Source organism: Rhinolophus ferrumequinum, chromosome 17 (genome assembly GCF_004115265.2).
Source record: "Rhinolophus ferrumequinum isolate MPI-CBG mRhiFer1 chromosome 17, mRhiFer1_v1.p, whole genome shotgun sequence".
Classification (NCBI taxonomy): Eukaryota; Metazoa; Chordata; class Mammalia; order Chiroptera; family Rhinolophidae; genus Rhinolophus; species Rhinolophus ferrumequinum.
The window spans coordinates 11,118,396-11,135,000 of NC_046300.1; the positions used below are offsets into that span (position 1 = coordinate 11,118,396).

The window sequence follows — 16,605 nt, forward strand, 5'->3', positions numbered from 1 at the left end:
TGTTCTTGCTGACTTTCTGTCTAGTTGTCCTACATATCAACTGTTGAGAGAAGGATATTGAAGTCTCCAGCTATAGCTGCAGATTTGTCTACTATTACTTTCAGTTCTATCAGTATTTGATTCATTTATTTTGAGGCTCTATTGTTTGGCACCTTCACATTTGGAATTATTATGTCTTCTTGCTCAATTGATCCTTTATATCAGTCCATACTAACCTGTTTTATCCCTGCTAATTTTCCTTGATATATTCTGTTTTATCTGAAATTAATAAAAACAGTCCAGCCTTTTAATTTATTATAATTATAAACAATACTGGTCAGCCTTTTCACGCATCCACAATAATTAGAATTTATATAACACAATTATTAGAACAAGGGTTGCTTGTTTTCAGAGGCTTTTGACTGTATTGTCAATTGCCCTGTATAAATTTACCAACTTACTGCCTCAGTACCTCTGGGCATTATCATTTAAAATAATTATAAAGGAAAGACATGTTTTTCGTATTTCAATAAACAGAAATGTTATCTCATAACTCAGTGGTGGTGGATGGAGGTAGTCATGATCCCTGCACATTAAAATGAGTAAAATTCTCATCTATCCTAGCCAAAAGTCAGGAGGTCTAACATTCATAAATCAAGAAATAGGGTATATGTATATTGTGAGCGTTGGCAGTAAATGCCAGATGCAGCAGCCGTGAGAGTTGAGATGGTTTGTCCTTGAAGAGCTGGACAGTCCGGGTGAGATAGGGTGTGGGGTGGGAGTGGTACAGAAGGGGAATGGTGACTTTGTATTTACGTACGCCACACCATTAAATTTTGTAAAGCATGTGAGCGTATTACTTATGCTGATTTTACAAATCAAAGCATATGGTTGTTGGTTTAACTTACATTTAAATTTATTATCAGGACTCGCATAATTGGATAAAGTTAACACCAAGTAAAACAGCCTCTCCCGGTGCAAACTACAATTCCCAGGATTCCGCGGGTTGAAGTGGTTCGTTCTCGGGTTCAAACTACAATTCCCAGAACTTCGCGAGCCAAGGCGTAGAATTCAAACTACAATTCCCAGAACTTCGCGAGCCAAGGCGTAGGATTCAAACTACAATTCCCAGAACTTCGCGAGCCAGGGTTGGGCGGTGTACCCGCGAGCCTGCGCACATTCACCGACTGCCGCTCCGGGCTCGCCAGCCGGGCAGGCGCACGGCGGCCACCCGCGAGCCCGGTGGCGGCAGACGGGACGGCTCGGCGCTGCCTGCTCTCCCTGCCTGGGCCTCCCCGGCTCCCAGCAGGCGCCGAAAGGCCAAAGCTGTCGCCGCAGAGGGCACTCCTGGACTCGTCTGCGGAGGTGGCTTTAGCCCCGCGGAGCCCGGGCTGCGGGTGAGACACGCGCGCTGGGGACTGGGAGGGCTCCGTGACCCGGCTGGGTTTGGAGTTGAGGGATAGGCCCCCGGACCTCCCCCGGGAATGGACGACGCGGGAGCCGGGCCCTGGGGTGAAGGGGAGTTTGCAGAACGGAGGCGTGACCTGTGATGCGACCTGAATGGGGCGCGGGAGGTGGGCAGGGGTTAGAGGAGGTGGACCCGGCGGGTCCAGGGGCCGCGCGGGCCCGGGCTGCGCCCCCGGGAGTGCTGGTTGAAACCCTTAGCGAGGGGCAGGCACTGGCAGCGGGTCCCCACACTCTGCTTGGGAGACGACGGTGCGCAGGAGGCGCGGGTGGCGGGGAGCCAGGCGAGGTGCGCGGAGGGGCACGGGCCTCCCCAGCTCTTTTTGGTGGCAGTACCTGGACGCACCTGCAGCTGATCCCCTGGGCTATTTGGGGCTCAATAGTGCACCTACTGTGTCGGGTGATAACAGCCTGTCACGGACTGCTTGACATTGTCCAGGCAGCCTCTGAAGGAGGGACCCAATGGACTCCCCACCCCGTGCATGTGTGCAGGACCCCGTCTCCCGGTCACTGATGGGAATCCACTGCCAAGGTCTGGGGTCCCTCGGGCCAGGGTCCTGCACCTGGTGGTGAGCGCCCAGGGTCTGCTTATTTTATGCCAACCAACTCGCAAAGCCTACTCTTGAGGGAAGCGCGTTGGCATGGGAAAGGTTATAGGATGAGCTTGATAGGACTTAGTGACTAAGAGCACAGATCACACAGGGTTCATTCACCGAATAGTTTACTGTTACATGTGCCGAACATTCAAACCCTGACTCTCATTTACTAGCTGTGTGCCCTTAAGCAAGTCACTTACCCTCTCTGAGCTTGTGCCTTCCTCTGCAAAAGGGGAACGAAAGTGCTTTCCTCACAGGGTTGCGGTGAGGATTAAATGAAACAATGCCACACAGTCCTCTCAGTCCAGTGTCCGGTGCCCAGTAAATGTTCAGCAAATGTTAGCACTTGTAGCTGCCTAAGAGAAAATGTTACAGGTGAGATTGGAACCCCAGTCCGTCTTTGTGCTGGAGCTGGCTGCCCTCTCTGGCTCTCATGGACCTTGGAGATCTTCCACTCATCCTTTCACATTCCACATCCTTCCACATCCTTCCCCACTTCCTTTCACAGATGAGGAATCTGAGTCCCTGTTGGTGGCAGAGCCAGGGAAGAACACTGGTCCCTGGGTAATGGCCAAAACATCAGATTCTGAGCCTTGGGCCCCCAGAGGGTGAGGAAAAGTGGAGAGTGGGGATCCTCAGCAAACTAGACGATGGGGTTTCTGCACACCCTGGCCACGCGAGCATCCTGGTGGCCTCGATGTGGGGGGTGTCAAAGCCGCTGCAGCTTGTTTTGAACTGGCCTTCTGGTTAGCAAGTTCTTGCTCTAAGCCTTGCTTTGGAAAATATTTAGCAATAAACAAAGGCTCCTAGTGAATATATGGAGCTAACCGGAAATTAAATTACCAAACGCCCCATTTCCCAGGGATCCTCATCACTCTCAGTTTGGTTGTTAGGCGATACTGTTCCCCTGGACCGACTCATCACCTGATAGGCCTTGTAAGGGGGATGAAATAATGAATGTGAACGGGGTTTCACTAATGTCATCGTAGATGTTGGAGTCACACGTGGGTTCGAATCCCAGCCCAACCACTTAATAGCTGTGCGACACTGCACAATTCGCTTAACAACTCTGAGCATACTCCCTCAAATGCCAGCTGGGATCGCTAACACCTCTTTTAGGTTTGTAGGAGGGAATAAATGAGATATAAATGTAAAGGGCTTCACATTGTGCCTGGCATAGAGTAAGAGCCAGTGAATGGGATGTGTTATAACATTATCATGATGAATAATAATACTATGAAAATAAGTGTCAGGCACTGTGCTTTGCCTGAATTGTCTCTGAATTCACAAAACCACCCTGTGAAGTGGCATAATTGTGTCTATTTTTCAGACTGGGAAATGGAGGCTTGCAGGAGTTAAGAGTTGGCCCAGGCAGACACAGAAAGACAACTAGTACATGATACAGCTTATATGACGAATCTAAAATAGTCAGACTCATAGAAGCAGAAAATGGAATGGTGGTTACCAGGGGCTGGGGACAGGGACACGGGAAGGTATTAGTCACAGGGTACAAAGTCTCAGGTATACAAGAATGACCAAATCCTAGAGCTCTGCTATATAGCACGGTGCCTATAACTGACAATACTTATCTGTTATTATAGACTTAAAATATTGCTAAAAGGATAGATCTGATGTTACGTGTTTTATCACCAAAAATAGTAGTAATAATAAGAGGGCAGGAGGAAACTTTTGAAGGTGATGGATAGGCTTAGGGCATATAGACTTACGGTGATAATGGTTTCACGAGTGTATCCTTATCTCCAAACTCATCAGATTGTATCCATTAATTATGTACAGCTTTCGGTATGTCACAAAGGACAATAAGAATTTGTCTAGGGTCATGCTGCTGCTAAGTGACAGGACAGGAGCTCACATCCTAGCATCTCCGCTCCAGAACTAGCGCCACTGAATTCTCCTGCCCGTGGTCTTTGCAGCTTTTCAAGCACGGCTGTGACCTGGGGCAGCCTCCAGGGTTCTAGTGGGAGTCTTCTCATACCATTTGGAGAAGAGGGAGAACTCTGCAGCCTGCCTGCATTGTTTCCTGTCCCTGTCTGAGGGCCCAGGAGGCTGGAGGAGGGTGTCTCGCGGGTGAGCCTGGGGGGGGCGGTGTTAGGAAGAGGCAGCCGCAGCAAGGGCTCACGGGCTGGGGGAGGGTGCCATCCTGGTGGGACCTGGACAGCTTGGTTATGACAAGAACTGGTCTTGTGTAGGGGCTGGGCCGAATCTCTGAGCTGCGTTCTTCTTTGGGCCTGATCTCTGCTTTTGGGAGGAGGGCCACCCATGAGCCGCAGATGTGAGAAGGAGCCATGGACTGAGCCAGCATGCCGCTGTTTTAATCCTGACTGTCTGTGAGAGCTCACACCGCCTCCAAGACCTCTTTTATATATTAAAAAAAAAAGAGTTGAAGCAAATCATTTCTAAGGGTTCTTTTAGCTCGAAAAAGCGGGGTTTTGTAATTCTGAATTGGTGGCGTAACCCTCTCAGCACAGCAGCCGTCGGTGGGACAACCATCACAGCAGTGTGTACACAGACTTCCCCTGGGGGTGAGAATGGCCATAGCTCCCTGAGCCTCCTGCCACCGCGGGCTTCTCTGTGCCCGGCAAGGTGGGCAGTGATTACACAGAGGAAGCCTGGGGTTGCTAAGTTACAGCTGAGGGCCTGTGGGTCTGCGTTTCTAGAGCCATCCACACCCGCTCTGCCCTTGAGTGATAAAAGCTCATTGCTCTGAGGTCTAACCTGCTTCTCTGTCACCAGTTGCACCTCCGAGTCTGATGGCCGACGAGCACAGTGCTTGAGAGCCAGACCTCTGGAGTCAGACCCGGTTCTGTCCCCAGTGTAAGACTGAGAGCCAGTCACGTAATTCCTGGGTTGTTTTTTTTTCATATTGAAAGAAAATGGAGATAATACTAGTACCCGCATTGGAGGGCTTTTGTGAGGCTTGAGTGGAAAAGGGCAGGAAAAGGGCTGAGGACAGTTCCTGGCACATAGTAGGCTCTCAGCAAAGGAAGCCCCTCCACCCTCTGCCCAGAGGAGGCCCCAGATTGTGTGTTTCTAACCTCCCAGGTGATGCTGAGCCTGGGTCACACCGTGAGTCCTGCGTGGGAGGACCCGTGACCAGCCCCCCTCCCTCCCTCCCTGTGGAGTAGCCCTCGCAGGATGGTCTTGTTTTGCTGGACCACTTCCAGGCAGGGGCTCACAGAGTGGCTGAGCCCTCCTCCACGTCTAAGCAGCTCTAACCCTTAGAGAAGTCCTCTTCCCACCCACCGCACTATAGACTTCCCCGCCCTGTGACTTCTTTCTGCAGGCCTCACTCCAGGGCCTGGACCAGCCCACACAGCTCTGCTAGGGGCAGGGACAGAATGGCAGCCAGTAGCCAAAGGCCGTACTTATGCCTGGGGGCCTGAGTTGCAGGGTCACTGTCGTGCCTGTGTCACCATCACGCACATGTGTCAAGTCAGTTAGAAAGGCTTACAGCCACCCCTCTGGCGCAGCCTCCAGCCTCCGTCTTGCTGCACAGCCCGTCAGGTGTTTGGGCTTCTCTTCTCCAGGGAGGTGGCCCTACCCCTTCGGGCATCCTGCACAGGGTTGCGTTTCTGAACCTTCCGGATCCTGACTGCCCCATGGAGTCGTGTCGCAGGAATGGTTGAGCCCTGTAGCTCTGATTCCTGACAAAGGGGCAGGGCCTGTGTCTAATCACAAGGTAACCTCAGACAGACCCAAACCAGGAGCATCCTGGGAAATAACTGACCCTGACTCTTAAAATTGTCAAGGTCATGAAAGTCAAGGAAAGACTGAGACCCTGCCCCGGTTAAAGGAGACTAGAGAGACATGATAACTGGCTGCTTGCTTCATCCTGGATTGGCTTCTGGACCACAGATTAATAATAGTCTCATATCAAGATGAATATCCCAAATTTGTGTTACGTAAGGGACTGTTCTCATTCTTGGGACATACATAATGAAGGAAGGGCAAGATGTCTACAGCTTAGTTTTAAATGGCTCAGGAAAGGGAGAAGGATAAAACAAAAGTGTCACATCAACAGTTGGTGAATCTGCAGGAGAATTCTTTGTACTACCCAGGCAACTTTTTTGTAAGTCTGGAATTATTTCTAGATAAAAAGAAGCAAAAAACAAGATCACAGAGGCTATAGCCAGAGCCTCCTCATTGCTTCCTGTGCAGCCTCGGGCAGGTCTCACCTCTCTGCGTGTTGGTTTCACCGTCTGTAAAATGAAGATTGTCCTTATGAAGTGGAGACCCTGGCAGCTGGTGACTACCAGTGTTGTTAGGAAAGGGAGGAGTGGAGGATGACACCAGGACGAGAAGGGAATCCCAAGCCAAGGCCCGTCACCTCCCCCACTTGCTGATGTTGGGTCCCAGCTCCCTGAGGCCTGGCAGGGCCGCTAGCGACTGGCCACCCGCCACATGGCTTCACCTGCAGAGGGCTTTGCTCCTGAGCCCGTGTGGCTCCACTGGTAAAGCCTAGGTCCCACTGCAGCTTCGTCCCTTGCCTTCTCCTGGCACTGCCCTCGGATGGTGCAGAGCTCAGGGTTTGGTGGCCTCAGGACTTGCTTGGTGGGTAAATAACTGGCATGGGGAAGCCTGCAGTGGACAGGGAGGTGTAGCATTCACTGCCCACGAGGACGTGTGGGCACATAACACGGATGTTTATCTTACCCCCCACGATCACCAAAAGACCTCCCAAACCTTGCTCAGAACTCACTCACCCTCCAGGGTCACTTCCCCGCTGGCCCCAGCCAATGCGATTTCCTGTCACGCACTGGGTGCTGTGCACACTTTGTCTTGCTTCTTTGTGACTGTTTTATGCTTTTCTCTAGTGAGTTGTCTTCTGACCCTGTCGATGACTTGTTTTCTGAAACCGGACCCGAGAGCCCCTTGGATCCATGTACACCCTGGGGTCTGAGCGTTCCCTGTAACAGTTGTGTTTGTTTGAATTTGCAGTTTCACCTGGAAAAACTGCTGCGGCCTGTGCCGTGTCGCCTGTGTGAGCCTCTGTCTCAGCAGAGGCTCACGATTCTGTTCCCAGCTGGCGTCCCTGTGTGTGACCACATGGGTGCGCTGTCGTGCTGCTCTGTTCTGCTGGAGAGGACCACACAGGGAGATCTAACTTCCAAGTGACCTATGGGTGCCAAGCAAAAGCCAGATGATGTCAGAGCAGGCCATGCGACTAAAGGTTTCTGCGTTGGGAGGCTCCTGCGTTGGCAGGCAAGCCAGGGGAGCCTGGGCTCACCCCCTGCTCCAATGTCCCATCTGCACTGAGCGCCTTGGAGCCTCGGCTCCTCAGCAAAGCCTGACGTCACCCATCGCGCCAGTCACACGGACTGCCGTTCTATTAGGGTGCCCCCCCGCCCCATGAAGGAGTTCCATACCTGTTTATTGATAAGGAAGTGGAGTGAGTCGCCAGCTGTTAATACAGGATTATGTCTTCCGCTTTGCCCTTTATACTGAAGCAGGAAGGTATTGTCCATGCTACGGTTTTAGTCTAAGAATGTGACCTCGAAGTGTTAAATATGCCTGCTCTTTTAAACGCTGGGTTTTACAAGGAGCACTCAGAGGCTGCCAACATTTTGTCAAAGGGTCCATACTTTTGTCAGGAAACCTGATGCCCTGTAAATGTTTGTCTGAGTTTGTCAGTAGCATCGGATTGATGCCTGACCTTGGAGCACAAATAAGCAATGTGTTACGGTTCCATGTACTGCTTCCGGTCACAAAAGGAGGAGTTGGGAGCGGGGGAGAGATCATTCTAGAATGTGTGTTATTGGAACTTGTTTGCTCTTTACCAACTCACAGTGTGTGAGACACATGAATGCAGGACTGAAAGCTTCCATAATTCAGCCCTAGTAATTCAGGCAGCATTTCGGATAAAAGGTACTTTTCAGTGACAAAAGAAGACTGCTGTCATTTTCTGTGAGCAGGGTTATGTAAAGAGCCCTTAGAAGTAAAATCGTTAACAATACTTAACATAAACCCTTGTCTAGGCACTGACTTGGCCTGGGCCCTCCCAGGTCTTGTGCAGCCTGGGGCCGGCGGGGGCTGGCAGTCCAGTGGGTCCCCCGACTTCCACAGCGCTGCTCCTGGAGGAGCGACCGGTGAGTAGCAGCCCGTTCTGGCAGTCGTGCAGCTGGAAACTCGGGAGCAGCTGGTGAGGCCGGCAGCAGGGGGGCTTCCCTTCACACCCGAGCTTGCTCACATGTGCCCGTTGCACCCAGCAGCAGCGAGGCCGGCAGCCCCAGCCCTTGGGCCTGCACGTCATCGTCACTCAATCCGAATGGTTGCCAGAAGTTACACATTAGCACATTTCACATTGTAAGTGGATTTCTGGCTTCTCTGGAAAGGCCAGCAGAGTTGCGTTGTGGACTGAATTGTGTTCCCACAAAATTTTATGTTCCAACCCTCACCCCCAATGTAATCATATTTGGACATTGGGCCTTTAAGGAGTAATTAAGGTTAAATGAGTTCATTGGGGTGGGGCCCCAGTCAGATAGCACTGGTGTCCTTATGAGAAGAGGGAGACCGGAAACCTCGCTCTCTCCGTGCACACTCGTAGAATACAGTGAGCACACAGCAAGAAGGTGCCGTTTGCAAGCCAAGGACATAGGCCTCGGAGACACCCTACCTGCCGACACCTTGACCTCGGATGTTTAGCCTCCAGAACTGTGAGAAGATACATTCCTGGTGTGTAAGCCACCCAGTCTGTGATGCTTTGTTATGGCATCCCGGGCAGACTGATACAAGTGGGTCCCACCAGGCCGCGGTCCTGCCACGTCCTCATTAGCTTGAGCTTTAACCTGGGTGTTCGGTCTCCGGGTCACACAACTCACCCCTAGCTTCACTCTCCCCTTTGGCTCTTGGCCCCAGTAAAGCAAGTGAGTTGGTACCTCCTGCTCTAGGCCTAGAATTCCTGGAGCTTTTCCTCCTTATCAGATCCCAAGGCCCTTGTGAATGACTTTTCTATGCCTGTGTCTGGAGCTGGCCCGCGTCTCCCAGAAGTGGCGCCTGCACCAGTGCCAGAGGCCCAACCTCAGGGGGAGCCCCCATGGCCGGTGGTCCCCACCCCACCTGCCCAGATCTTACTGTGTTCTCAGGTGTGGCAGCATCAGGGACGCCTTCCTCCAGGGCTTCTCAGAACAGAAGGGGTCCTAGAAAGGGGGATTCAGAAACCCGTGGCAATCTGATCATAGTCAGCTCCTCTGGGAGCTAAGCGAAACGTTGCGGGGAGATGTGAACTGTCCGCCACCTTCTGTCAGCCTCAGTTTCCAAAGGACTTTCTTAGGCATGTTTTTAATTCCTCATTTATTTTTTTCCCTTTCTTTTGAAAAACATTCCTGCTCTATCATGTTTTGTCCTGGCTGAGCCACTAAGCTCTGTGTGCCACACCAGTTGGATCCTAAATCTAGTGCCCGACGTAGAAGAGGCAGAGAATTATGAACTGGTGACATTTGGGTCCCCTGGACTGCTTGGCCTTGGAATGACGAGATGAGGTCCAAAGGGTGCCAGGGCTGTTCACAGAAGACAGTGCTTAGATGCTGTATGTTCAAATCCTGACTATTCCATGCACGCTGAGGGACGGGGGTCACATTTACTCAGCTTCTCCTAGCCTCTGTGTGCCGATCTGTAAGATGGGGAGAGTGGCAATGGTGCTCCACTAGCCTCTTGCTGTTGGTTTAAGGATTAAAGGAGAAAAGGCACCAAGTTTCTAGTACACAGCCGACATAAAATGTTGGAGGTGGTGGTGGTTCTGATTGTTAATTTTATACTGAAAACTGGCTGCTCAGGCCAGGGAGAAGCTTTTCCTAAATTTATGGGCCATCTTCACAGGAAAGGGGAAGCAAGTCATTAGAAAGACTGGGAGAACCTGCGAGACTGAGTATGCCATCCAAAGTGAGGGCTTTCAGTCCCTTTGGGAATCGGCTTGAAGCTATGTGACCACGACCTGTTTTTCTTATGTTGTTAATTTAGGTGCCTCAAGGGAAATATAATTATGACAGCTAATGAGTTGTGAGGCCTGTTTTGAGATTTCCCATGCATTAGCTCATTTAATTCTCACAACACCCTAAGGTTAGTATGCCCATAATACAGATGAGGCAATTGTGGCTTGAGGAGGGAAAGGAACCTGCCAAGATGATAAAGCCAGTTCACACCCAGAATCTGAAGGAAGGTGAGTGTGAGCTGTGACTTGGGGAGAATTCTTGACCATCACCATTAGGGAGAGGGGTTTAAATGTCCCCTGCAGCCTTTTGGGTGTCCTCATGCCTGCACTGAGCCCAGACTGAATACACTTACGTGGCGTGGGAAATCCACCAGGCTTTTCCAGCACCCTAAGCAGATTCTTCTCTTATCCACCAGACGGTGCTCTTCTCTAGGGAGCACTTTGGGCGAGACCGGTGAGAGGCAGGGATGTTTAAGCAAGGCCAGATGACCGTCTCTCAGGATGACCCAAGGGCCATCCGATCGAGTTGGGCTGGTCCCACTGAACAGGAAGCTTGCAGCCTCTACAGAGCACTTCCCTGCCACTCCGGGGACAGCAGGAGAGCGTCACAGTGATGGGCTCACCCCGCCCCCAGCAGCTAAGCTGCTTCCTCCATCAGTGCTCCGAAGCACGGAGCCCCTGCTTGCTTTGCGTTAGGTATTAACTGCCTCTGCACATAATCGCTCACCCACCTTACCTTCATTTAGGTAGAGTCAGCGCGAAGTTAAGGATGGCTTGCCATGGCACCCACGCCAGTGCTGCCCTCCGGGGGAGGAGCACTGTTTCGGCGTCATGGCTGCCATCCATTCTTGGTGATTCTGCCACGTTGGTGTCTAACCAAAGCCTATAGTCAAGAGAATGAAGGAGGGAACCTAAGAACCTTTGTCAGGAACAACTCGAGGGCACAGCTTTCCACCATGTGCCGTGGATCCAGGCCTCAGCCAATGTTTTCAGGAGGGGTTTCCTTTGGGGGGTCTATTCAGAGCTTGCCTCTGCTGGGAGATGGGAGCTCCAGGCAAGGGTCCCTTCCGTGTCTTGCAAGCCTTGAAGTCTTGTCCTGTTTAGCATGGGCCCCCTCCCCTGCTCCTTACCTCTCCTGAGAGAGTGTCTTCTGCACCAGACCAGGCTTTGTCTGGGGCCAAGTGACTTGACAGGTAACTTGAGACATGGGAGTTCTGGTCATAGTAACCGGAGGACAGACTCTTCCCCTCCTGGGCCTCACTGCTCGGAAGGGGGTTCGCTGGGAGAGATAGGAATAAGGACAGCAGGTGAGAGAGAGGCAAATTCCAGCTTTGCTTTTGAGCTTTTGAGGTCTTGGGAAAGTATACAAAGCCCTTCGAGTACGTACAAAGGTAGACAGACTGCTTAGGGGTGGGACGGAGCCCCCATCAGAACAGAGCAAGGTTCCTTGTCATGCTGGCATTCTGGCCTCTGCACGCATTTCCGCAGGTCCAGGTGACAAAGTGAGGCCCTGAGACCGTCAGTCTGAAAGAGTCCTTATCCCGCGGTCACCTTTGTCCTGGGGAGGCTGTTGGTGCACAGAATGGCACTTAACAGCTGGTCAAACATCAGGACTGAACAGACAGCACGCCCGGTCAGTCAGACAAGCTGCAGTCCTGCAGTAGCTTGGCTGAAGGTCCTTCTCCGTCTCCAGGGCCAAAGACAGCAACCGCGTTGTCGCTCACCACCCTGCCTCCCTACCACTGCCGTGTTGTCACTGAGACTAGCAGCCTCTCCAGGCAGCGGCAGACCCAGGAGCAGTGAAAATTTGGCCTAGAGAAAGGGGGCGTCACTGAGGCTATTGCCCACTAAGCAGCTTGGCCCATTTATTCACCATTTTGAATTTCCCTCCTAGAGAACTATGTGTTTATTATCCAGGAACATTTCGATGTGGTGATGGGGGAAGGCCTCTTACCTCCTCTCGGGCTAGGGGTCTGATTAATGCAGTCCTGGCCTCCATCTGTTATCTTTTGAAAACCGTTCTGAGGATTTTGCCTGATCTTCAGTTCTCCCGGCTTATGAAGGCCGCTGCAGAGCAGTTGGTGGCGGGGGGGGGGGGGGGGGGGGCGGAGGCAAGGAGGAACCCAGAGGAGGAGTGTGGGACACAGATAGGAAGGCTCTGTAATAACCCCTGAGTGCCCGAGTGTGTGTTGGCTTTCTCCTGCCACACTTGGGCCACTTCCCAGCAGGTGAAAGTGCAAGGGCGGCTTTCCATCTCCACAGTGCTGAAATACACTAATATCTGTGTTAATTACCGTTCCCCTAGAAGCAGATCCTGAGGCAAGGATTCAAGTGCAAGTAGATTATTTGTACTCGGTCCTGTTATTCAATAAACATGAATAGGGGAGTGAGGAAGTGAGACAGGGAAGGGAAAAGCGTCCATTGGGCCTATTACCCTTGTGGGCAACTGCTTAATCCTTCGGGAACTCTGGGAGCCTGTGTAGAACACGCCTCAGAGCTATCCCACCTGGAGAGGATGGTGTTTGTGCATCCATTCCCATCAGACATTGGTGCAGGCTGCCTGGTTTGTAAGTGGTCAAGTTAGGAACCCAGGCAATCCGACCTCCAAACCCCGTGCTTTAACACCACACTTATTTCTAGCAAAATGTTCAGCCAGTCCCCTGCAAACCTTCCTTTCCACATTCGCCCTTGGAAGGGTAACAGAGCCTGAAGCGCCCAGAGAAGGTCCCTGTGGGCCAGTCTATATTTGTCCTGCTGTCTGTCAACACCATTCCAGCAGGGCTGAGGGGCTGGATGGAGGACTTAGCATCTAATTAGAAACAGTCCTCTCCCATGCCCCGTCTCCAAGACTGTTCTCTGCCTAGTTGCCCATTTGCCCCACAAGCCCCCACCTCCATGTTTTCTGGTTCCCATAAACTTGACCTCAAGGCCTGAGCTCAGTGGATCAGCTGCTGCACACTCAGCCCCCCAGGTCCGGAGGAGAAACCGGGCTTCCTTCCTGTCTGGCTCCCTGCCCCATAGCCCCACCTGCCGCCAAGCCTTCTTTCACCACAGGGACACCTAGCAGAGGGGCAGGTATCCTTCTTCGCTAGAGAAGTGGGAGTAGCCCGGGCTGAGGTGCCCCCTCAGGTTGAAGGTGGGTCTTTCCTCATTTCCCTGGGAGTCTTTCTTCCTGATGTTCCCTGGGTGTGTCTGTTTTAGCTTTAGCTTTTATTGGAAGCGTTCTTGTCTGTGATCAGAGCAAAACATGCATCAGCTCATGGCACACGCATCTGCCTCCCGTCTCTCCAGGGAGGACTTTATTTACTTTCTTTTCTCTGAATATCAATTTATTGCTCATCCACAATCCAGAATCCTGTCACTGATAATAGTGATTTATTTGATTCTTTGTTTCCTTTTTGGCCAAAGCAAGTTATGTGGCCAAGCCCAGAGTCAAGGTGCAGGGATATATACTGTCCCAGGGAAGCAGTAGGGGAGGGGAGAGTGAGGACTTTTGAACAAGGTTTCATCTGTCATATTACCAATGTGCAAAATGGTGCACAGAGCCCACGCTGTAACTGGAATACAGAGCCGAGCACAGTGCCTGGCACACAGCGGGAGCTTCAGATGACTCCAGACAGACTGTGCAAACAACTGTTCCTTTTCCTTCTCTCCTGCAGGCATTTGCCGGTGCTCAGAGTGCCCGCAGGGATGGGTAAAGCCCACCAGGCCTGTGGCACTTCCCAGGGGCCGTCCTCTCACTAGGGCCCTCTGGTGGCGTTAGGATGCACCTCTCAGCGGTGTTCAATGCCCTGCTGGTGTCGGTGCTGGCAGCAGTCCTATGGAAACACGTGCGCCTGCGCGAGCATGCGGCCACACTGGAGGAGGAGCTGGCCCTCAGCAGACAGACCCCAGAGGCGACCCACGCGCACAGGATCGACTACCCAAAGGCACTGCAGATCCTGATGGAGGGCGGCACGCACATGGTGTGCACCGGCCGCACGCACACCGACCGCATCTGCCGCTTCAAGTGGCTCTGCTACTCCAACGAGGCCGAGGAGTTCATCTTCTTCCACGGCAACACGTCTGTCATGCTGCCCAACCTGGGCTCCCGGCGCTTCCAGCCAGCCCTGCTCGACCTGTCCACCGTGGACGACCACAACACACAGTACTTCAACTTCGTGGAGCTGCCGGCCGCCGCCCTGCGCTTCATGCCCAAGCCCGTGTTCGTGCCTGATGTGGCCCTCATCGCCAACCGCTTCAACCCCGACAACCTCATGCACGTGTTCCATGATGACCTGCTGCCTGTGTTCTACACCCTGCGGCAGTTTCCCGGCCTGGCCCGCGAGGCCCGGCTCTTCTTCATGGAGGGCTGGGGCGAGGGCGCACACTTCGACCTCTACAAGCTGCTCAGCCCCAAGCAGCCGCTCCTGCGGGCACAGCTAAAGACCCTGGGCCGCCTGCTGTGCTTCTCCCAGGCTTTCGTGGGCCTCTCCAAGATCACCACCTGGTACCAGTATGGCTTCGTCCAGCCCCAGGGCCCAAAGGCCAACATCCTCGTTTCCGGCAATGAGATCCGGCAGTTTGCACGGTTCATGATGGAAAAGCTGAATGTGAGCCGCGCAGGCGCCCCGCTAGGCGAGGAGTACATTCTGGTCTTCAGCCGCACGGAGAACAGACTCATCCTGAACGAGGCCGAGCTGCTGCTGGCACTGGCCCAGGAGTTCCAGATGAAGACGGTGACGGTGTCCCTGGAGGACCACGCCTTTGCCGACGTGGTGCGCCTGGCCAGCAACGCCTCCATGCTGGTCAGCATGCACGGGGCCCAGCTGGTCACTGCCCTTTTCCTGCCCCGGGGGGCCACTGTGGTGGAGCTCTTCCCCTACGCTGTCAATCCTGACCACTACACTCCCTATAAGACGCTGGCCACGCTGCCTGGCATGGACCTCCACTACGTGGCCTGGCGGAACATGGTGCCCGAGAACACGGTCACGCACCCTGAGCGGCCCTGGGACCAGGGGGGCATCACCCACCTGGACCGGGCCGAGCAGGCCCGTATCCTGCAAAGCCGTGAGGTTCCACGGCATCTCTGTTGCCGGAACCCCGAGTGGCTCTTTCGCATCTACCAGGACACCAAAGTGGACATCCCGTCCCTCATCCAAACCATACGGCGCGTGGTGAGGGGCCGGCCAGGTCCGCGGAGGCAGAAGTGGACAGTCGGCCTCTACCCAGGCAAAGTGCGGGAGGCGCGGTGCCAGGCGTCGGTGCAGGGCGCCTCCGAGGCCCGCCTCACCGTCTCCTGGCAGATCCCATGGAACCTCAAGTACCTGAAGGTGAGGGAGGTGAAGTACGAGGTGTGGCTCCAGGAGCAGGGGGAGAACACCTACGTGCCTTACATCCTGGCCCTGCAGAACCACACCTTCACCGAGAATATCAAGCCCTTCACTACCTACCTGGTGTGGGTCCGCTGCATCTTTAACAAGAGCCTCCTGGGACCCTTTGCAGACGTGCTTGTGTGCAACACGTAGCGAGCGAGCCAGCAGAGGCCAGGCCTCGGAGGGTGGCCCCTCCAGTCAGTGTCCCTGCTACCCCCCTTCTCCCCCCCATTTCTGGGAATTGTTTATTTATTGAGCAGGCCTGTGCCTCCATGTCTTCTTACTGCATCTGGGGGGTGGGGTTCGCAGCACTCCCCTGTGCGCTGGGATGATGGGACACCCCCTCCCCCCCACCTTCTCCCATCCTGAGCATTCATACCCCTGGAGAAGGTCCTTAGCGGGAGGGGAAGGAAGAGGAGAAGGCAGAAGGAAGGTAAGAATCCCAAGGAACCTCTTTGGTTCAGTGATCATGCTGTCTCCTACTGAGTCTTTCCGGTTGGTACCCAGGTTTCTGGAAACTGCGAGTAATCATTTAGTGGTTTGGTGGGTGGTTCGTCAGCTTCCATCACCATGAAATTCACCTGTAGCCCAGTGAAGGTGTGCTTGAAACATTCATTAAATGATTATAAACATCTTGGTCAAGTCTTTTTATTGGCTGGTAGGAAGGGGGAGGCTGCGAGACAAAACCAGACGCCCTTGAATGCTGATTGTCACCCAAGGAGATAAGGCAGTGGAAAGGCGTCGAGGACGGGAGAGGAAGGCAGGCGGGTTGGACTTCACCTTGACTGCTGGACGTGTGTCACAGCGCCATCTCAGTGGGATAAAAGTCTGGAAGAAGGTGGGAGAGGGCTGTGCTGAGGAAAAGCAGTGACCACCAGGGCTTCTTAGGGTCCGCTGGACATTCAGGCTCCCAGACTACAATAGAACGTACCTGGCATCAGATTCACTTAGAAGGACGTAGACAGGACACTCAGCAGGCCAGTCAGGCACTTCCCTTCCACAGAAGGACTCTTCACAGTAGTCCATGGGCCATCGTCCTGCCCTCTCCCCCAAGTGACTGCACAAGGGTGATGAGAAGAGACCCACGTCGATAGTTGTCGGGGGCACTTTGGCTTAGAAGCCCCATACAAGTCATTATCTTTTAAACAACCCACAATCATACCGTGTTTCCCCGAAAGTAAGACCTAGCTGGACCATCAGCTCTAATGTGTCTTTTGGAGCAAAAATATAAGACGCGGTCTTATTTTACTGTAATATAAGACAG

At 53.1% G+C, this 16,605-nt stretch overlaps 1 protein-coding gene across 1 annotated transcript; it reads left to right on the forward strand.

Moving 5' to 3' along the window:
* Positions 1-1,150: 1,150 nt before the first annotated feature.
* Positions 1,151-15,975, forward strand: POMGNT2 (protein O-linked mannose N-acetylglucosaminyltransferase 2 (beta 1,4-)). The gene is made up of 2 exons (XM_033132798.1): positions 1,151-1,376; positions 13,647-15,975. Exon 2 carries the CDS (start codon positions 13,752-13,754, stop codon positions 15,492-15,494), a length of 1,743 nt encoding a protein of 580 aa, XP_032988689.1. The 5' UTR covers positions 1,151-1,376; positions 13,647-13,751; the 3' UTR covers positions 15,495-15,975.
* The last annotated feature ends 630 nt before the right edge of the window (positions 15,976-16,605 follow it).

Bases quoted from the DNA above. Each gene is read 5' to 3' on its own strand.
- POMGNT2 (XM_033132798.1), top strand. From the start codon at position 13,752: ATGCACCTCTCAGCGGTGTTCAATGCCCTGCTGGTGTCGGTGCTGGCA.